Raw genomic sequence first — 23,053 nt, forward strand, 5'->3', positions numbered from 1 at the left:
TATTTTGAATTTTGAAGGAGAGAGTCAATGCAATATACTATAGCAATGCATCTGGAAGTCACACTTTTATCAAATATAATAATTGAGTGGTTAATAGGTGCCAGACATTGTTCTAAGCACTTCACGTAATGCAATGCCTGTAATCTCTATTGAGGGAGGTACCATTGCAGTGTAGTAAGGACAGTTATTGGTTGCATTGGACAGATGAGGAAACTTAGACACAGAAAGCTTAAGGAATCTGCCCAAAGTTACACAGATCTACGTGAAGGAAGTTTGATGATGGGCCTATTAGTCTGATTCCAGAGTGCACCTCAGAGCTGTTCCTTTCACTGCTCTCAGGGGCCATGGCCACACAACATACTGGTTTCTCCTGCTCTAAATTCCCCCAGTTAGGCATACCCATATTCCTCCACCTTCCACTAAGCTACCGCTTGAGCAGAGACATTCATCTTACATGGGGGAATTAATATTTTATTCAAAATATTTGTAGGAACCTATCTACCAATATTCCATTAAAAAACTGCATTCACTTGAAGTCATTTAGCCACATGCCACCTAAATCCAACCTTGCTCTAGTAAGAATATCCGCATCTCCATTATTTGAGTCCAGAGTAAAATAAGCAACTAAGAATAACATTATTCGTATTCAGAGCCCTTCCCTTTCCAGAGAGCTTGCCAAGCAATCAAATATACTTAATATTTTAGAACAATGATTTCATATATCCTACTTTACCTCAGATGAAAATTGCACTAAACTGTGAACAATTATATACTATATTTTATTGCATCAAAGAAACTTTATAATATACACTTAATCATTTTCCTTTACTTAACGGTGTATGTAAACAATATATTCTCTATTATTAAAAACATCTGATTTTTATATTCTAAATTTTTGGTAAAAAGCAAATACATAACCATGTTGTTGAGAATGGTTCTATTTATTTGTATATGTGTAGAATATTAAATGCTTCACAAATTGGCACAAGACATAGTCTCATGACCTCTTAAAATGAGACTCTCACAATACAAATGTGAATTTAGGAAGGTGATCAAAATTCACTAGTAGAGGCATTACAGTATATGCAAAAGGATCTGCAATATCCTCTCAACTTATTAAAATTCATGAGACTTTTAAAATATCACCCAGCCTGAGAGAGGTGTAAACAGAAAAATCTATTTCAGAGAAATAAAAAGCTTACAATAAATTCACCTTGAAAACGGTTTTCTTCTATACAAATCCTAAAGTTTTTACCCCATTTATGCCAACGGTCATGTTAGAAAGGGTTTAATGCAGATAACTCTGATGTGTTTTATTTCTCAATAAGCTACTATAGTATTGATAAAATTATTTCCAATGTGCCCACCGGGTGCTTTCCCCAATGACCGATGGCAGCCACAATGCAGTTGTATTCATAAACAAGCAAAGAAAATTCCCATCAATTTCCGAAAAAGTGTGTCGGTGTCCTAAGTGAAGTCAAAGATGTTATCATCTGATGCAGATATATGACCAAGACACCCAGATGGAGGTCGTCCTTAATTTCACATGCAGGAAAACATTTTGGATCTATTTGAAAGAATCTCCATATACTACTGCACTGTGAAACAATGATGCTTCACCTTTATAACTGGAACATATTTTTAAGTGATTTGGAAAATTAGTGCAACCACTACAACAAATGGTTGAAAGGATAGGACAGAATAATCCTTTCATTTTAAACAATATCCCCTTACATGGCTCATTGGACACATGGGCATCAGTAGGTAACAGATAATTTGTTACAAGCACTTCAGTGGCACTTGGCACAGAGCTGGGTCTGCCCGCTGCCATGCCTCCCAAGCCCAGCCTACTCTCACTGTCCACTAGTGGTCACAATTTTTCCACATTACAACTCCTAGTTTAAGTCATGTATCTTTCATCTAAAATATTCTCAATTATTTTCAATAAAGAAGAAGAGTAAAAGGTAAGGAAAGAAGGGGACTAAAAAAAAATCTGAAAATTATCGTGAGTGACTATTCTCACTGAAAAATACTACCCTGGTTTTTTAGAATGCTTCAAAGATAGGCAATTCATAACACACATGTTGCTAAATCTTTGTAGCCTGCAAAACTTCTTTACTTACATAATCTCATTTAAATCTCCCAATAGGTGTTATTGCTTTCTCAGATTAGGAACTTGAGACACAGAGTGACTTCTCTGCGTTTATAAACCAAATCAGTGAAACTAGATACTTGAATTCAGACTTTTAAAATATATATATATATATTTATTGATTTTTTACAGAGAGGAAGGGAAAAAGATAGAGAGTTAGAAACATCGATGAGAGAGAAACATCAATCAGCTGCCTCCTGCACACCCCCTACTGGGTATGTGCCTGCAACCAAGGTACATGCCCTTGACCAGAATTGAATCTGGGACCCTTCAGTCAGCAGGCCGATAATCCATCCACTGAGCCAAACCGGCCAGGGCTGAATTCAGACTTTTAAATGCCTACCTTGGCTTTCACTAGCCAAACATCTGGTTATAGAGGCTAATCTAGAAAGATATTTTGGGAACTTTTATTTTGCAAATATTGATTGATTGAATCTTTGGTTAAGAATAAAGTGGAGAGCACACTGCTCCAACTATTAATATTTAGAAAATCAAAGAATTACTAAATTAATCTGTTAACTACCACTTGATTTTCAGATTTTTAAATGTTTCAAATTTACTAAAATCAATTAAGTTTTATGTATGTGTGTGCATGAGTGTATAGAAAGCATATAAGAGACAAAGATCCAGGATTATCACATATCTGTCAAATTAATACTCTAAAATTACTTAGAGAATACGAACATATATATTCCTATATTATTGATGAGTATCTAATATTATTGATGAGTATCTATTATTTACTAAAATCAAATTTACTGAAATCAATTAAGTTGTTTTTTTAAAAAATATATATTTTATCGATTTTTTACAGAGAGGAAGAGAGAGGGATAGAGAGTTAGAAACATCGATGAGAGAGAAATATCGAACAGCTGCCTCTTGCACACCCCCTACTGGGGATGTGCCCGCAACCAAGGTACATGCCCTTGACCGGAATCGACCTGGGACCCTGGAGTCTGCAGGCCGATGCTCTATCCATTGAGCCAAACCGGTTTCGGCTCAATTAAGTTTTATGTATGTGTGTGCATGAGTGTATAGAAAGCATATAAGAGACAAAGATCCAGGATTATCACATATCTGTCAAATTAATACTCTAAAATTGCTTAGAGAATACGAACATATATATTCCTATATTATTGATGAGTATCTAATATTATTGATGAGTATCCTATATTATTGATGAGTATCTATTATTTATGAGTATAAAAAATAACTTATTTATGTTATTAAATATAATAAAATATTTCTGTTCTGTGGGGTTCTCCATCTAGTACATTCAGTGGTCATGATCACAGTCTGATACGTGCCTACCATTAACAAAGGGATCAAATTGCTTTAAAAATAATTAGGAATAGATAAACATTTTGTCATCTTTTAAGAAAAAAAAATTAAAAGAAAAATATGTTTAAATTACAGACACATTTTTACTATGTTACTATGGTAAGCAATTAGACAGACATTAGCAGAGCAAGGATGATGGCCCGGGTACAGAAGGTCACCAGGAGAGAAAGCCCTGAGTACCTAGCAATGGGCAAAACTTGAAAAACAAGGACCTTAACCCCAGAGTAACCTTTGCTCCCCTAGCATATCACTGGTCATGTAGTTTACACACCCTGACCTTCCATATCACTGGTCATGTGATTTGGACCCTCCCCTGACCTTTCTTCCCCTGGCATGTGGCTAGTCATGCGGGTTTGATCCCCTTAGAAGGGAATGACAAAGGGAGCCAAAGAACAGCCCTTAAGCATTAAGTGTGCCGGACAATGAGATTCTGACCTGCATCAAATACACCTGGGCCTCAGTTGTATTTCAGCTCCAGGCCCAGAAAAGCAGCAAAACCAGACAAATAAGGCCATGACTGACACCAGGACCAGCTCTATTAACTATGACCCCCCACCCCCACAACCTCCAGGGCTGGTCAATTAGTGGAGACCATGATTCTGAAAGGACACACCTGAAAAGCTGATGATTGTTCTATTGAGATCCTCCCCTGGGACCTCTCCTAAAATTCCCACCCTTAAATACCATCAATGGAGGGCCAGAGTGGCTCTCCCTCCTGGGAGCAGGACCTCACCTTTCTCCTCTCCCTCCCACACTTCTTCCCCCCAGGGCATTACCTCTACCTTTCTTTCTCCTAAGCTCCAAGGGCCCCTTCTTTGGCCTTTGTAACTTGTTTCCTGAGCCCATTCCTTCTACAGCTCACTTCTACCTCTGGAACTTTCTAAATAAACTTTCTCTTATAATTTTAGTCTTGGCTCTGAATTCTTTCTAAGTCAGAACTCAAGTACTGAGGTTACTGAACTGATGTCCTGTCTGACTCCACCAGTCTAATACCCAGTGCCATTCTTGCTGCCAACATTACTAGTCTACAAAATAGTAACTAAATAATAGTTGGATTAAAATAAAATCCAATATTAGTTACCATTTTTAATAAACTTAAACCAAAGTGTATTTTTGGTTGAGATTTGTAAATGCTAAATTTTAATGACTTAACTCCTGTTAAAACATATACTATAAAGCCCTCAATAATGTTTAGAAAACAATGAATGCTGTCTTTTAGAATATAGCATAATGATTAAAACATTTCTGTCATAGATTATTAAAAGTAATATAATTTTTTATATTGCCAAATAAGTCCTTGTCATCTTGGAAGATTTTAACCTACTCAGCCCTTTGAATTTATGCCTCTGTGTTTAGCACAGGAGTATCCCTAACTGCTTAGAATCTGATACATGAATTAAAGCTCAGATATTGCTGCATTTTAGCAGCCATCTTCATTATTATCTGAATACAGTATGATAGGAGAGTATTGATACTCTCTCAATTGTGAGATGAAAACTTTACAAAAACAGAAATGGGAAAGATACTTTGGAGTCTGTCTTCTAGCCCTTCCAATACTTTTATCAACATGCTAACCTGATTTTAGATTAGAATCCTTAGAGTGTTAGAAAATAACGAGTGTTTTATAGAAAGAGCTTGTGATCTGAACCTTGTCTACCCTCAGTTGATTGGTCTGTTGGTTGGTTGGTCACTTGGTGTCTCTCTCTCTCTCTCTCTCTCTCTCTCTCTCTCTCTCTCTCTCCCTCTCTCTCACTGTCTCTACTAAACTTTAAAAAAGGCCCTTTCTAATTTTTCTATTCTACTATTATTTTTCACAATAAAATTCCTCCATCCACACTCTCCCCACAGGCCAAAATTCAGTCTAAGATATGGTTCTCAGTGGTGGCTGTATATTAGCATGACCTAGGGAGCTTTAAAATCCCAGTGCCGAGGTTGCACCTTAGACCAACTAAATCCAGTATCTGGAGATGATACCCAATATCCCTGTGTTTCAAAACTTTTTAGGTTATTCCATTGTGTATACAGGGTTGAAAACCACTTTTTTTTTAAAAAAAAAATTATGCTTGAGAATATGAATTATCTTGTGAGATGAAAACTTTGAACAAAGAGACATTTTCCCCACTAGTTGCCTCCTACAACTTACGCATCCCTATATACATACAAATGTTCTTACAAAACAATCATGGCTTGATAAAAGTTATTTCTAAAGGACTATTTTCACATCACATCTTATTTTTCAGGACATTATATCCTTAGTTCACATAACAGTTACTATCATTGGATACTGCTGTGGAAATGACCACCTGCCCAAGCCAATGTAACTGCAGAACCAGCTCAAAGTGGTCCTGTCCTATTTCTAACAAGATACCGAGTTGCTTTTCAGAGACAACAGTCTAAAACCACAAGTCATGCAGCCGAAGCATGTGCAGAAGAGAGAAATTTGACCTCCAGTTGCACGGGGAACCAGTCTCCCCCCCCCACCCCCCCCCCCCCCCCCCCCCCCGCACAGAACTCTTTCTACTGTCCAGAAAGATGAGGTGCTGAAGCCCCGTCCCATATCCTATATAATAAAAGCCTAATATGCTAAGTGTCTGGTCATCCAATCATCCGTTCAACCAATCAAAGCATAATTTGCTAATGATATGCTAAGGCCACTCAACCACTCACTATGACCTGCACTGACCACCAGGGTGCAGACACTCTGACCGGTAGGTTAGCTTGCTGCTAGGGTCTGACCAATAGGGACTGAGCGAGACAGGCCGGATATGCCAGGGAGCCCTCCTTCATCCCTCCCCAGCCCTGATTATGCACTGGTGGGGTCCCTCAGTCTGGCCTGTGCCTCTCACTATCCAGGACTCCTCAGGGGATTTCAGAGAGCCTTTTTAGTCCCGATCCCATAGGCCAGGCCTAGGGACCCCATGGGTGCACGAATTCATGCACCGGGCCTCTAGTCTTACCATAAAGGGCCAAGTCCCAAAGCTCTGCAATCAAAACCTTCCCGCCAATGCTTCTGCATACCAACCTGTTCCCACAAACCCTATACAACTGGCCTCGAACCCTGGATCATGGAGACAGAATTGAGCCTTGCCTCCTGTCTCCTTGTATGTCAACTTAGCAATAAGAGCTTTTTCTTTTCTCAAAAGCTGGTGCCATAGTACTGGCTCCTATATGCCCCAAACCCTTGTTCTAAACTCTGGCTACTCACAAAATATTACTTAAGGACTTTCAAAATACAAATTCTCCAAGAGTTGACTCTGAACAGGATAAAAATCCCCAGCATTCTGGCTAATACTGTGAATAACACTATTTTTAAAAGTGAATTTCCTCCTCCTTTTCCTCCTCATCTTTCTTTTTGTTTAATATTAATGGCATTACTTGATTTTGGTCAAGGCTACTTTTTAAAATAATTCAACTCAAATAGATTCCTCAAATTTTAGTACTTTAATTTATTCAAGTGTAATGAATATACATAATTTTCCAATGGAATTGATTTTAGGAGCAAATGGGTCAAATTTTATAAATGTTCTTTCTCTTAATAAAAGAAATAAATAAATACAGATCTGTAATAAGGGTTTCAACCACTATATAATATGGGGAATTTCTTATATTACTGTTCCTATTTCTCTAGATTATTTCTTCATAATTTCAATATTTTACTCATATTGAAAATGTCTCTCTTTAAATATGTTATCAGTATCATTAACCTAATTTCTACTTAGATGATTCTGATTATATTTGTCTGGGTGTGCTTGACATCTACATTCTTTACAACCTTCTCAGGTCATTCAAATGGATAGCCCGACTGAGACCCACCGCCATAAGCCTTCAATAGAAATTTCAGTCTGAGAAAAAGGTTTATTCAGTCAACAAGAATAGATGGGTAGAAATAGAGATGATTGATAGATAGATAGATGATAGATAGATAGATAGATGATAGCTTTTGCAAATGTTTTTAATAGAGAAATACTGACAAGTGCATACATCTCAGAGTGAAGGCCAGTAATATTTTCAAATATTTAAAAATGTTCGGTCCTTAGAAAATGTATTAATGCACCATTTTAACAGATTCAAAGAGAAAAATCATGTGATCATCTTAACAGAGTCAGAAACAGGTTGATAAAATTTACCAGCTAGCCCTGGCCGGTGTGGCTCAGATGATTAAGTGTTGTCCTGTGCACTAAAAGGTCATTGGTTCAATTCCCCCCTGGTCCTTGGTCAAGGTGTATATGGGAGGCAACCAATTGATGTTTCTGTCTCTCCCTCCCTTCCTCTCACTCTAAAAATGAATTTAAAAATAAAATAAATAAATAATACATATTTTTAAAAATTCATAGCTATTCATTGTAAAAGTTTTAGCAAATTTGGAATGATGGGGAACTTGCATAAGGGTTTCTAAAAGGAAAAAAAAAAACTATTATTGCAATTGTAGCTATTTTTATTATTATTGATTTTTAGAGGGAGAGGAAGGGGAGAGAAACATTGATGTGAGATAGAAACATTGACCAGTTGCCTCCCGAACACACCCTCACCAGGGATTGAACCTGCAACCTTTTGGTGTGAGATGATGCTAAAAAAAAAAAAATGCTAAAAAAAAAAATGTTTAGGGAAGGAATGCTCAGTATGGTGTCTAATGTGCTCCAGAGCTATGGCTGGTCTTCCATTTTCTCCTATTTTAAAAGAAAACCATATTTCTACCCTACCTTTCTCTTCATATATAAATGGTCAGTGATTATTGGGTAGTATTTCATCTAAACAGCTCAGGTTGAAGAAAAATAGGAAATGGGACCAGCTTCCAGCAGGAAGTGATCTGCTCTGCCCAGCACTCATTAGCATGTCTAAGTCACTCCATTGGCCATAGACCTTTTAACATGAAGATATTAATGAAATATCTTCAATAGAAACAGTCTGAGGCAAGTAAAAGTGAGTGGGAGTAAAAATTGGAAACCTAAGTCAGGAAAATTATTTTTTTAATTTTATTTGTTAACTCATGGTTCAGGATTTGGGAACAATTTGCACCATTTCAGATAGGTACTCCAGACAAAAATACAGTAACTCAAAATACAATGTTTAAAGAAATTATAGTGTTCTATCATCTTTAAGTTATTTACCCAATAATTATTTTTTTAAGTTTCAACACAGTTTCATTGGGAGGTGTTGTTTGCCTAGAAATACACTAGAACTTGGGGAAGAGGATGCATTCACTTTGAAAGATAAGATTTTCCCACCACTATGAGAAAGGCATGGTGCAGGGTGAGCACACAGCAGTGTGGATCTGTATTCCCACCTCCTTGTTCTTTGTTTGCACTTCTTTCTCATTTAGCAAGTACCAGAGAACAATAACACAAAAACAAACAAACAAACAAACAAAAATCCAGCAAGATCAACCTCCAACCAGGCCACACCAGGGCAGAGAGGGTCAAGGTCACACATCTGCAACTTTGTCAACTGTGTGTCTTTGCTTTCCTACAATGACTCACCCAGATATTCCCATCTTGATGATAAGGTTTCCAGTTCCTCCCAGTGTCACTGTAGAGCATGCGGTATTGGGTCACCCAGTCTGAGCTGCTGTATCTTCCTTGGGTTGCAATGGCACTGATCTGCTTCCGATTGCCAAAGTCAACCTGAAGCCATTGATAATGGTCACTGTCAGATGGAGACCATCCCCCAGCACCTGAACAAAGTAGAGACAAAAGGGGAGAATAGATATTTAAAGTTAAACTTCTATAATTGACAATGAATTATTTTTCGTCTTGTAGTTGGCCTTGGCAGTGCTGTATTTCACACAGATATTATGAAATGTCCTTTACAGATGCCACTGGGACTTCCACTAATATCCTTCCAGCTGGGTTACAGTGATGCTCTAACCTCTTTATGGTATAATTATGTGCGCATTTTCTCCTGAGCAAATGTCTTCATAATTCCTCAATTAGATCTTATTAGTACATGTCAAAGACTAATTGGCTGAGGGTTGATCAATTTTCCATGAATTCTTCAACTAAAAATCACTAGGAAAAATACATAACAATCTATTAATTCTTCACACAAGGTTTTATCTTTTAGTAGATTATAAATGTAACAAAAAGTAATTATACACAACTCTAAAATATATTTTGCTGTCAAAAGGTCAGAGTTCAAAGAACACTAGTTCTTAAGATGAGGCCATAGTCTTACATGAAGTCCCTGTACTTATGAGAACTAAGGTAGTAAATTGGGCAATATGTCCACTAACTCTTAAGAGATATATAACCTATGACTCTTGATAATCACATTTCCAGGAAAATAATCTGAGTTGCTAAATGAAATGAAATTATTTTAGCAAAATATAATAAATAATTGGTAAATAGTAAGAATGCAAAAATATTTATTAGAAAATGGCACTAATATAGAACAAAAAGGCTCCTAATTTATACCACTATGTAAAATAACTGTGGTTGCACAAAAATACATTACAGAAAATATGACATAATGCTTGGTGCTAACAGGCAACATAATTTTTTGAGTGAGTTTGACTGCTAATGGGAGAAAATAAGAGAAAAATATTCAATACATTATCCAATTTAGAGTACACCAAAATATATGCATCATTTTCAAATAAGGAATTTAAAGACTGACAATAAATTCATTCAATGAGGGCCATGCTAATAAAATCATTTTGTAAATCATCACAGAGAGGTCATTCATTTCATGATGTTTATATGGCTTATTTCTGCTTTCAGCTATGATAGAGTAGCTCTCCCACCACAAAAAGTCACAAACCTGACAAAGTATGTAAAATTACCCTTTTGGAGATTGGACAACAGTCAGTGCAGGACCCGGATCCATGAGAGAAGATAAACAAGTGAGGTGAGCACTGCCAGCTCCTGGCTCTCTGCCTGGTTCATCTTCTGGTCACAGCACATGGAGGAGTATCCCAAAGAGAAACAGCGGCATCACTCAGATGGAGACAAACCAGAAGCACAGCTACCGAGGACAGAGTGCCAGAGAGAGGCAGCTGTGCCAAGAAAGAGCCCTGAGAAGCTGCACAGGATCACCAATGAGTCTCTACAGCCCAGACTCTGGATGAAAACTGAGCTGTGTATTTGAAACCAACCTTCTTCAAGACCACCTGGAGGGAGTTTTTCAAATGAGCAACCAGAGGGTGCCCAGGGCTGAGACTAGATTGATTTCAGAGGAGACAAGATTGAGCAAACTTGTTGAACAACCCTAGGTTTCAGTAGAGATCTCAGAAAGGGATTATAATAATTTAGTCCTAAAATACGGGCTACTCTGCACACATCTAACAAAGGTTGGTAACTAACCTGAAGAAAGATCAACCTTACCCACAAATAAATAACTCCTTGCTCAAACAAAACTCAACACTCCATTAAGAAAGGCCATGAAAGTTTAGAAACTCAACAACATAGCATTCATAATGCCCAGTAGAAAATTTTTATAAAATACTAGACATTTGAGGAAGCAGGAAAATAGTGACTTATTACCAGAGAAAAGTCAGTCAATAGAAATTGACTGAAAAATGACAGAGATGATAAAATTAGCAGACCAGGACTTTAAAACCGAGATTATAAATTAGTGCCATTTATAAAAAGATAATATATAAATACTAGGGGCCCAGGGCACGAAATTCGTGCACTGGGGAGGGGTCCCTCAGCCCAGCCTGCCCCCTCTCACATACTGGGAGCCCTCAGGGGATGTCCTATGGACCTAAGCCACAGTCTGGTTCCCTTTGCTTGAGGCTACCGGGCTGATCAGGGGAAGGCACCCGCCCCATCACCCCTCTGCTGCAGCCACTGTCAGTCACCGCAGCCACCAAGGTATTTTCATCAACACAGACCCCAGTCCCTTCACCTTGAAAAAAATGACAAATTTCTTTAAGCATTTTCAAGATGTGTCTTTCATAGAATATGACATTTCTTTATTTTTCTTTTTATCCTCACCTGAGGATATGTTTCCATTGATTTTTTTCCCCTTCCCTCTGATCCCAAGCTCAGCCCCTTCCCAAGCCTAAAGCCTCCTTCCCAGGCTTTATGCTTGTGAAGGGGTCCTTCCCCACCCCCTGCACTTCCGATAATAGGCTTGGCCCCTTCCTAAGCCTAAAGCCTCCACCCCAGGATTTAGGCTTGGGAAGGGGTTCCCCCCAGCATCTCCCCAAGCCTAAAGCCTCCACCCCAGGTTTAGGCTTAGGAAGAGGTTCACCCCAGCACTTCCCCAAGGCTAAAGCCTCCGCCCCAGGCTTTATGCTTTGGAAGGGCTCCCCACCCCATGCTCCTCTGATAATAGGCTTGGCCCCTTCCTAAGCCTAAAGCCTCCGCCCCAGGTTTAGGCTTAGGAAGGAGTTCCCCCCACCCAGAACCTCCAATGGCAGGCTCGGCCCCTTCCCAAGCCTAAAGCCTCCGCCTGATGGCCAGCTGGGAGTGACCTGGGTGCTGAGGAGGTTCCCCGGACCCAGGTATGTATGCAAATTAACCTCCATCTTGGCTGGGTTAATTTGCATACTCACCCTGATTGGCTGGTGGGCGTGGCTTGGCATAGCGAAGGTGCGGTCAATTTGCATATTACTCTTTTATTAGGTAGGATTGAAGATGCAAATATGAAATCTTAATGGAGAAAAGAAAGAACAAAAAAGAAAAAAAATGAAAGTTTTTGGACCAAAAAATACATATGAAGTAAAACTTTTAATGGATGGGCTTAACAGCAGATTAGAAGTTGAGAGGGTGAAAAAACACTTTAGTGTACTTGAATACAGACAGGGTCATATAAACCTTTAAAAGTGAAGCTCAGAAAAGGCTTAAAAATGAACAGAACTCCACTAACTTATAGCTTAATATTGTGTCCTAACAGTCATGCAAATGGAATACTAAAAGCAGAGAAAGTAGAAATTAGGAAGAAAAATATTCATTTGAAAAAATAATGGTTGAAAAATATAAACCCAGATATATGAAAAATTTACCAGGTTCCAAGAAAGATAAATAAAAGAAAAACACACCAAGACACCTCATAATCAATTGGTAAAACAAACAAACAAACAAAAACAATGCTAATGAGAAAATCTTGAAAGTAAGAAGAGGGCAATAACATCTGAGCAAAAACAATTCAAGCTGAAAGACAATGAAACAACATATCTGAGGTGATGAAAAAAATAAAAATAAAAGGGAAGCTGCCAACTAAAAGCTCTATATCCAGCCAAAATATCCTTTAAAATGAAAGCAACATAACAATATTTAGGACAAAAGCTGAGCAAATCCATCACAAGTAGATATGTACTATAAGAAATGGGAGTTTTCCAGCTCCAAGGATAAATTACTGTATTGAAACTCATATATCCATGAAGAAACATGCTGAACATGGTAAACATGTCCATAAGTATAAAGTATTTGATCATGTTTTTAAATTTCTTAAAAAATAATTGAGTGTTTAAAATAAAAGCAGTAACAATGAATTAGAGATGTAGAAGTAAAATGCATGATTATAATAGCACAAAGGACAGAAGGCAAGAAAAATATATACTGTATTGAGTTTCTTATATTTGAAGTGATATATTATTTGATGGTTGTGAACCCTAGATCAAGGGCCAGCAAACTTTCTTTGTAAAGGGTTAAGTACTGAAGGTTTTAGGCTCTGCAGGCTATACTACATGTGTTATAAGTAGTAAACTCTGTTGCTGTAACATGAAGTCATAGATAATACAGTAAACTCTCCATTTTACAGACCTTGATTTAACAGACTTCAGATTTAATGGGTAAAATTTCTGGTCTGTATGTCATATGTGAAAATTAACACTGTTAATTTTAAAATCCTTTTAAGCAAAATTTGCTTATAATTAAATTAATAGGTTATTTTTTGTTATTAATTCACTGTTATTTTTAACAAATTTTAGCAAATAGGCTGTATTTTGGAAAAAACAATGTAGCAATTTATTTATAGTAAATAAATATTACATATCTACAACTATAGTCTACATATTTTAATCCAAGAGTCATCACTCATAAACAAAGTTTGGGAGATGATTAGCATGTGATCACACATCTCTCTTGGTAACTGGTTCTGTTGTCCCTTGGTGTGACTTTCACTCATAAACAAAGTTTGGGAGATGATTAGCATGTGATCACACATCTCTCTTGGGAACTGTTTCTGTTGTCCCTTGGTGTGACTTTCTGCAGCAGTTTTAACACATGCAGGCCGATGTTTCCATGTACACTAAGCCAAGCCCCAACCATCTGTTTACTCTGGGTGATGGGTGAATGCATGCATTCACTAGACTTACTCAGTATTAATTTAAAATACAGTAATACATATAGAAAACTATTCTGTGAAATTAAACTTTTCATACATACTTAATTTTGATTATATAAACATGTCTACATAAGTAAAAACAGGTAAACTAATTTGTCATTTATTTATTTATTTATTTGCTTTTTTTTTTAAATATTGATTAAGGTGTTACTTATGTGTCCTTATCGCCCCATTGCTTCCCCCACCCACCCCCACTCATGCCCTTACCCCCCTGGTGTCTGTGTCCATTGGTTATATGCATGCAAACAAGTCCTTTGCTTCATCTTTCTCCCTTACCCCCACCCTCCCCTACCTTCCCTCTGAGGTTTGATGGTCTGATCGATGCTTCTCTGTCTCTGGATCTGTTTTTGTTCATCAGTTTATGTTGTTCATTATATTCCATAAATGAGTGAGATGGTGTGATATTTATCTTTCTCTGACTGGCTTATTTCACTTAGCATAATGCTCTCCAGTTCCATCCATGCTGTTGCAAATGGTAAGAACTCCTTCTTTTTTACTGAAGCGTAGTATTCCATTGTGTAGATGTACCACAGTTTTTTAATCCACTCATTTGTTAATGGGCACTTAGGCTGTTTCCAAATCTTAGCTATGGTAAATTGTGCCACTACAAACATAAGGGTACATATATCCCCCAGTGATCCCACTTCTAGGAATAATTTGTCAATTTTTTTAAAATAGGCATTCAGAAAACCTACTTTATTATATAATGCACTTGCAGCTTTAATGGATACCCCCCTCACCCAAATTAGTCTGTTATATTGAGGTTGTACTACACATAATCAAAAGGTCAATAAAACTGGGAACATGCTAATTCTCCTTGAAGTATCAGCATGTTCCCTGCAAATAACACCTCCTGTGGTAGAGGCTGTGATGTGCCACTCAGGTCCGCCTTTATGACTGTAATTCAGTGTTGCCAGAAGACACTAGTTAGCTCTAATTCCTCTTTAGGAATTTCCAGAATTAAAAAGAGGGATTTACCCAAGGCCATGCGCCTTCTTGGGGTTGTACAGATGCAATGACTGCTTGACCGGGGATTGTAGTGGTGTAGGCCCCTCGCTCCAACTTGGGAAAACTCCCTGCAGAATTGGTTGAAACCTCCTTTGAGACTGCATTGCATCTCGATCTCTCTCCCTGCCTATTTCTACTTCATTCCTTTCCCTTCCACAAGACCACAATTTTAGGTCTTGTTCACCTAAAATTCCCTAATAAATCCCTGTGTGTTAGTCTCCATCTCAGAATTTGTGTTCTGTAAAGTGCAGTCTGCAAAACCTCCTTGGAACCACTTTCCTGAAAATCTGCTCACTAGTGATACAAAGTAACTGTCTCTGCTTTCTACTTTGTGTGTGATTTGCATGTGTATTTTTTCCCATTGTAGTATCTAATATTCCCTAGGGTAATATATCATCCATATGCATACTTCACCTACAATTCTGTAAAATTTTGGAGGAGCTGTAGATAAATTTTTCAGATAATAATGTACCCAGTCATCAAAAAATTATAAATATATTTTCCAATCTGTTGGATATCTTGTTCCAAACTTAGGAGAAAAATTCTATGTCTAATTGTGTATAAAGTCCTATCTTATGTGTTACAAAAGCAACAAGGTGACTTGGCCATTGAATTAAACAAGCAATTATTACAATGAGGGAAGAGAAACTATATTCAACTGATTGTTGAAATTTAGAATATTCCCCCTAATTAGTCCTGCAAAGAATATTGCAGAATACATTTCCTTATATTACCTATTTTTTGCTGCATTACAATTTTTCAATAAGGAGGCAATTAACATAAACTAGTTTATCCCATTAATCTCATCACTTTAAAAGAATAGAACTTATTGATAACTTTAAGAGAAGCACAAATCTGAAAAAAGTAAAAATATACATTAAAACTTATTCCTTCGCAGAAGGATATGTGGAGAGAACAGTGATTAACCTCAAGGGGAGTGCAAATGTCAGGCCTGCATGAGGAACATAGTGGAAAGATCGATGAAAAGGTTCCTGTTTCTCTTTGATCTAGCAAGCAATGTAATTTGGGGAAGTTGGTTACTTTGTTCATTTGGCTTGTGACATGTATAACCTCTATCAATCCAAGGATGAAGAATGATAACCCTTCCATGACAAAAACACTCAGGAAAATGGTACACAGGAGAGCAGAGTTGCTCCCCAAGATGGCGTGGAGAGTGCAACAGGCAAACACATTCCCTGTGGCTATTGTGGTAGCTCAAAGAAAGAAAAAGGAAAGTCAAAGAGGAGGTATAGGAGGAGGAGATTTTAAATAGTCATAAACTCTTAGTTTCTGAGAAGACTTACGAATAATTGTCTAGAACCAATAGAACCAAAAATATCTAGTGAATAATTAGTAAATTCTTAAGAGTAACTTGAAGATGTGCATTATATAGAACTCCTTTTTAAAAAGATTATCTTTATTGTTGAAAGTATTCAGATGTCCCCTTTTCTCCCCATTGACACCCTCCACCCCATCCCCAGGCCTTCACTGCACTATTGTCTATGTCCATAGGTTATACATACATGCATACAAATTATTTGGTTAATTTATTCCTGCCAGGCCCCTGCCCTCTGAGATCCCTTAGTCTGTTCTGCACTTCTATGTCTTTGGATCTATTTTGTTCATCAGGTTATTTTGTTCTCTAGATTCTACATATGAGTGAGATCATGTGATACTTGTCTTTCTCTGACTGGCTTAACTGACTTAATATAATACTTTATTCCCTAAACAGTAGGGATGTTGTTGCCTCCCTCTTATTCTCTCCTGTGTTAATCATTCTCTCTTTTTCTCTCTCTGCCATTGCTTGCCTTCCAACTCCCTCCCTTTCTTCCCCCCTCTTCTTTTTTTTCTCTCTCTCATCCACACATCCCTCCTCCTCTGTGTATGTGTGTGTGCATATGTGTGAGTGTAGATTGTGTGTATGTGAACTATAAAGATACATAGTGTTCATATTCTAGATATCCACTTTACTGGTGTTACTTGAGTGATACATTATAATAAAGAATCTAGAGAAATGAATGAAACTTGCACCAAAACTTAGTGATAGCTTATAATTATGATAGCCATTTCTGATTTGTAAATTAGTACTTCTGAGAGAAAAAAAGAAGCTTAGTGGGTGGTTCAGGAGAGAGCATTGAGTTTCTTTTCTAGTGACAAATGGCTCCTGCATGGACATGATGCCTAAGTGGGTGGTTGTAACACCACTGGAGATTATAAGCCTGGAGTCCAATTTTCTTTAACGGTAGAAAAAAATTTAAATCCAATTAAGTACAGAACTATCTTTAATAACTGGTTGAGATTTATGTATCAGATGAAAAGAATAAATTGAAAAGGAGACTTGCAGGCAAGATAGCATTGTGACTTTAGGCTTGGAGGCCTCCTTCCGGTCTAAATACACAGTGTTTTTAGATAAGATAGATAAAAAGAAAATTGAAAAAAAAAAGCCAGGATCAAAAATAAAATACTAGTAAACATCTCCACACATGAGAAAGGCAATAAAAATGCAAACAATGAGTAGGACCAAAGATGAAGCCTGCTGGGATTGGGATCTGGGGACACACAGAGGAAGTGGGACACTTGGTTTCTGAGGGTCATCAATAAAAGTAAATATCCTATGTGTGTCAGACAAAGGAAGTATGTGCCAGGGCTGAAAACCCCGACTAGCCCAGGACTATTGTGCTTGTGAAAAGAAAACAGCTGCTTACTGACTTGGAAATATGAGACTATGCCTAAAGAAGTTGCAAAACAGGCATAGCTGAGCCGAGGAAAGGCTCCCACTGGCTTGGCAAAGGCACTGGTTGTCCATGTGGGCTGTATTTCTGGACCAGAGATCTGGGAAGCTGAGTAGAGAAAATCACAAAACTATAGAGCAGAAAAGGATGGGAGAGAGAGAGTGAGAGAGAGAGAGACACTGGTTGTCAAGAAGAGCATGCAAACGACAGTTTTAAATTGCAAAGAAAACAAAACCCAAAAAACAAAACCCAAATGCCATCAAAGTCAGTTAACATAGTCAAAAGATCAATGCAAATGAACTCCAGATATAATAGCAATTAAGGACCAGTGGAAATAAACTTTTAAGTTCTTAGATATATAAATAAGTCATGTTAGGCATTACAAATAGCAGTAATGATCAGATTCAACAGGGAAACAAAATTATTTATAGACAAATGCTAAAAAGAACCAAAAGATTGCTTTAGAAATAAAAAAAGGTAGTCATTGGTAGAAAAAAAATATATCTCATTGGAGGAAAATCCACAACTTACATTATCTCACAAATAATTAGTCTGCTGAAAGGTAATCGGAAGGATTTATACAGAAGTCCCCATAGAAAATACAAAATATGTTAGAGTTTCAGAACATCTGCTTCTACCAAGATGGAGTACAGAAATCTAATTTACTTTCCCACCGGAAACAACAAAAAAGCAGATAAAATATATGAAACAATGGTTTGCAAGATAATAAGATGTGAGGCAAAAAGGGGCCAAGATTCCTAAGGTACAGGACATAAATGGAATTAGCCCCATTTCCTCATCTTCCTATCGTGAGAGCTTGTCAAGGCTGAGACACAGAAAGAACTTGGCAGAATCCCTGGGTTGAAAAGATAGAGCTGGGAAGACCAAGGTGGCTGAAGTTAGAAACCAAGGAAGAAGCTGCATAGAGAAATAACTCTAAAGAATCAGCAGGGGGCTCCTAGGAGTCTTCAATTAACCCACACATGTGAGGAAACTACCCACCCAAAGCGGGGCAAAGAATCTTCTGAATGGATGAAGGTTCTAGTAGTCTGAACTACTGACCAATAATCCCATCATTCCCCTAGTAGGTATTTTCTCAGGAGAAAATGAAGCATGTGAACATACAAAGTCCTGCCCACGATGTTCATGGAAGCTTTATGTGTAATAGCCCAAAGCTGTAAACATCTCAAATGTCCACCAGCAGATAAATGGATAAACAAATTGTATATATCCACAGAACAGAATATGATTCAGCAATAAAAAGGACTGGACATTGATACACACTAGATGGTTAATCTAAACATAATTATGCTGACTGGAAGGATTTATATACAATTCTAGGAAATATAAACTGATATATAGGAACAAAAGAAAATCAATGATTGCTTCAGGATGGGGACAAAGAAGGCAAAGGAAGAGGTTACAAAGTTCAGAAGATTTCTTGGGATATAGGTTGTATTCATTATCTTGATTGCGGAGGTGGTTTCATGGGTATATTCATATATAAGAAAGATCACATTTTATAATTTAAATATGTAGAGATTAGTGAACATCAATGATACATCAATAAAGCTGTTAAAATTTGTAGGAGTAAATAGACATGGAGGATAAAGTGGGAATTTCAATGATAAATCTAAGAAATTCTAGAATAAAACCAATTCACAGAATATAAACATTTGAAGAATTATTGATTGAATTGTTTTCAAAATTGAAAAATAAAAAATAAAGACATAACTCAACAAACTGAAAACATCCTCTGAACACTGAAAAGCATATGGAATGTGAGCATATTATAAAAAATATATCATGAGGTAGAAATGAAAGCTGGTTGAAAATAGTAACACTGATGTAATGAGACATTTAAAAAATAGTGTTGTTTAAGCATGAAAGTGAGAATTATCTCACTGAAAGAGAAAAAAAGAGCTGGCATCATAAGAGCTAAAAGTTGCTTGCTAATGAGCTCAGATTTTATCTACAGTGGGGCATAAACAGCTAGAAGGTGTGGTGTGTGACCTACCTACAAGACATAGGACAAAGAAGCTTCAACCAAGTCTAATTACTTGTTGATTAGGAGCATTAATTAATGCCTGTTATGAGCTACAGAAGTTAAAATGTTAGTGCCATTATCATTATGAAAATATATGCTAAATTATTGCTCATATAAAATAAAGTTGAAACAAAGGAGTATCCCAGTATATTTGAAACAAAACAGAAGGAAGATGTGATTTTATCATCTGTTGTTAGATGACAGGAAGACAGAACTGCACATCTCCCATTGCTACCTCCTCCAACAAGGACAGCAGCTTTCAGATCGTTCTAGGAAGAGCAGAAGGAATCACTGTGTACAGGGAATTCTTTCCTGAGTCAGGTTAGGATAGGACATAATAAGAAAGGCAGAGCTGCTTTAACATTTTTGAAACATTTAGATTATATCCCAAAGGACTAGCATTATTCATAAAACTAACATTAGCTTCCTTGAGTATTTATCAAAGGAGCTGCCAGAAAAGTACCATAAAGATATTCCAAACAAACAAACAAACAAAAAACCCATGAGTTTAAAAAGCAGGGGACTTAGTAAATCTAGAAAAAAAAATAGACAAAATTATTCAAAAATTTGCATATAGGTGATGAACATTTAGAATAAAAGAGAAATGGCGGGGGGTGGTGTTACTGGACGTGATCATTGGTGGGTTATAAGAATTTCCTTTAATGAGCATATTCTTATGTAGTAGAACACAAGAAATGCTATAGATGTATTTCTAACTTAATTTTAGCTAAGCATTTGACAATATCTATAAGTATAAAATGGTGAAATGTGGTCTGAGAGATAATAGTTTTAGGTAAATTCAAAAATGATTAATAATTATGCCCCAAATTTGCTGATTAGTGACTATGTGAACTTGACGAGAGCTCCCTAACGATGTGCTACAGACTTTCATTCTGTGTTCTGTCACTTTTAATATTCTTATTATCTAAGGCACGAAAGACATGCTTATGAAGTTTGTCAATTACATAAGGCTGAAAAAGAGACCTAATAGGATAACTAACTGAATTACGATGTAAAATGTTCTTGACCAGCTGGAAATCTGAGCCTGCACCAGATCAATTTGTTTGAACATCAATAAGAAACTAAGATGCCCATTTTCAACAAATGCATTTTCAACTTCATGATTAATGAGATATTATGCTTAGAAATAATTATGGAACCATAATTTACTTTAAGAAAAATATTGGGTTGAAATTATGACATCTAAGTATAATATTTCCAGTATTCTATTCAAAACAGTTTTGATACATTTTCATTCAGACTTTATATCTGCATACAAAAATGAACAAATCACATGCATCTAGTATTACAAATTATCACAAAATGAGCATAACCATGTGATACCACACAGATCTATAAAGAAATCTTTTCCAGCAACCCATAAGCTCTCATTGTGTCCTTTTCCAAATACAGTCAACCCCTCCTCCCTAATGAATTGTCCCAGAGACTCATTCATGAATTGTATATACCAATAAATTGCATATTTTCTTTGCTGTCTAATATTAAATTGTATAATATACTACTCTATTTATTCATTCTAATGTTGAACATGTGGCTATTTCCCATTTGGAGTTATTATGAACTAGAGACCGAATAGGATAACTAACTGAAATTCGTGCACCGGTGTAGTCCCTAGGCCTGGCCAGTGATCAAAGCATGAGTGTCTGGCATGGAAGGGCAGGGCCCAGCTGACCTCTGGGCCCTGGGCAGAACCCAGAGGCCACACGCCCCCTTCAGCCTGAGTCATGGCGCCAGAGTCCCCACACAGAGATGAGGTGAGTACAGCAAGATGCTGCAGGCCGGGGTGCAGTGTGGCCTCTGGGCCACCCAGCAGCGCCTCACCAAAGCCGGGTGTGCAGTACACTCTCTCCTGGCCAGCCTCACAGACTGGCTGCTGCGCAAACCCACGAGGAGCCTGACTGGCCCCTGCGGTCCCAGGGCTGCAGCTCGGCTCACTCAAAGGAGGCTGTGCAGGTGTGGAGTGGGCATCTTGTGGCTGCCTGGCACCTGAGCATGGGGGCTTCCTTGGTGCACGAGCCCTGGTGTCTGGGGGGAGGGTAACAGGGGGAGTGAGAACAAGCTTGGAGGACACCCTGCATTCTCAATGCACCTGTCCCTGTCATCCCCGCCCCCAGGTAGCCGGTGAGAGGTAGCAGTGCATCACCTATGCTCGCAATGTTCTGCGCAGCCCCCTGGTGGTCAGTGCACATCATAGCGAGTGGTTAAACTCCTAGTCTCCCAGTCAAACTCCTGGTCAAATGACTGCCCCAGGGGAGAATTTGCATATTAGGCTTTTATTATATAGGATAATGCTGCCATCAACATTTCTGTTCATGTTTTTGAGCACCTCTATGTGAACTTCTGATGGGTATATGCCCAGGTGGAGTATTATGGGTCCAACAAAGGTTTGTATTTTAAGTTAGTTAATTTTGCCAACAATTTCCCAAATTAGTTGAATAGATTTTTACCCCTGACACCCCTCCCAATAGTGTCATGAGAGTTTCTATTGTGCCACATCCTTGCCAAAAGTTGGTCTACTTAGCCCTCTTTTTTTTTTTTTTTAACATTCTGTCTCATTTTGAGTTTAACTGGCATTTACCTGATAACTACCCTTATTCTGTTGGTACCAAGACTTATTATAAAACTACTGCAAATTAAGAGATAAATGTGGATACAAAGATAAACCAATAGACCAAATAAATAAAATATAAATCCCTGAAACAAAAGGATATGCATACATGTGTACATCAGCACTTAATTTATGGCATAGCAGAGGAAAATAGAGAAAGGAGGATTTATTTATTTATTTATTTATTTATTTATTTATTTATTTATTTTACCAATAATATATTCAGGATCTACTGGATATCCATGTGGGAAAAAGGGGAAGTACTCCTCTTCCCTATACTATACTCAAAAATCAGGTGAAACTTGGCTGATGTTGCTAAGTGGTTAGAATGTCTGCCCATGCACGAGAAGATCTTGGGTTTAATTCCAGTAGGGAGCATGTACCAGGGTTGCAGGTTCGATCCCTAGCCCCTGTCATGGAACATGCAGGAGGCAATCAATCCACATGTCTCTATCACATCCATGTTTCTCTCTCTCTCTCCTTCTCTGCCTCCCACTCTTCCACTCTCTCTAAAAATCAATGGAAAAAATATTCTCAGATGGTGAGGATTAACAAAAAACATAAGGTGAAAAATGTATAGATCTACTTGTGAAAACTAGAACATAAACCTTCTAGAAGATGACATGAGAGAAGAACATTATATTCTTGGGGTTGGGAAAGATTTATTAAAAACTAGAGGCCTGGTGCATGAAATCCGTGCATGGGGGGAGGGGGTGTGTGTCCCTCAGCCCAGCCTGCACCCTCTCCAATCTGGGACCCCTCAAGGGATGTCCAACTGCCCTCTCACAATCCAGGACTGCTGGTTCCCAACATCTCACCTGCCTGCCTGCCTAATTGCCACCAACCGCTTCTGC

The 23,053-nt window shown here is 37.8% G+C and overlaps 1 protein-coding gene across 1 annotated transcript in view; it reads right to left on the minus strand.

The window, feature by feature from the left end:
- Positions 1-23,053, minus strand: part of CNTNAP2 (contactin associated protein 2) — a 1,332,959-nt gene that overhangs the window by 1,265,181 nt on the left and 44,725 nt on the right. Inside the window, exon 3 of the mRNA XM_054726631.1 lies at positions 8,971-9,164. Within this exon, the coding sequence (XP_054582606.1) occupies positions 8,971-9,164 (194 nt within the window). The remainder of the gene's footprint in view (positions 1-8,970; positions 9,165-23,053) is intronic.

Source organism: Eptesicus fuscus, chromosome 14 (genome assembly GCF_027574615.1).
Source record: "Eptesicus fuscus isolate TK198812 chromosome 14, DD_ASM_mEF_20220401, whole genome shotgun sequence".
In the NCBI taxonomy this organism is placed as follows: Eukaryota; Metazoa; Chordata; class Mammalia; order Chiroptera; family Vespertilionidae; genus Eptesicus; species Eptesicus fuscus.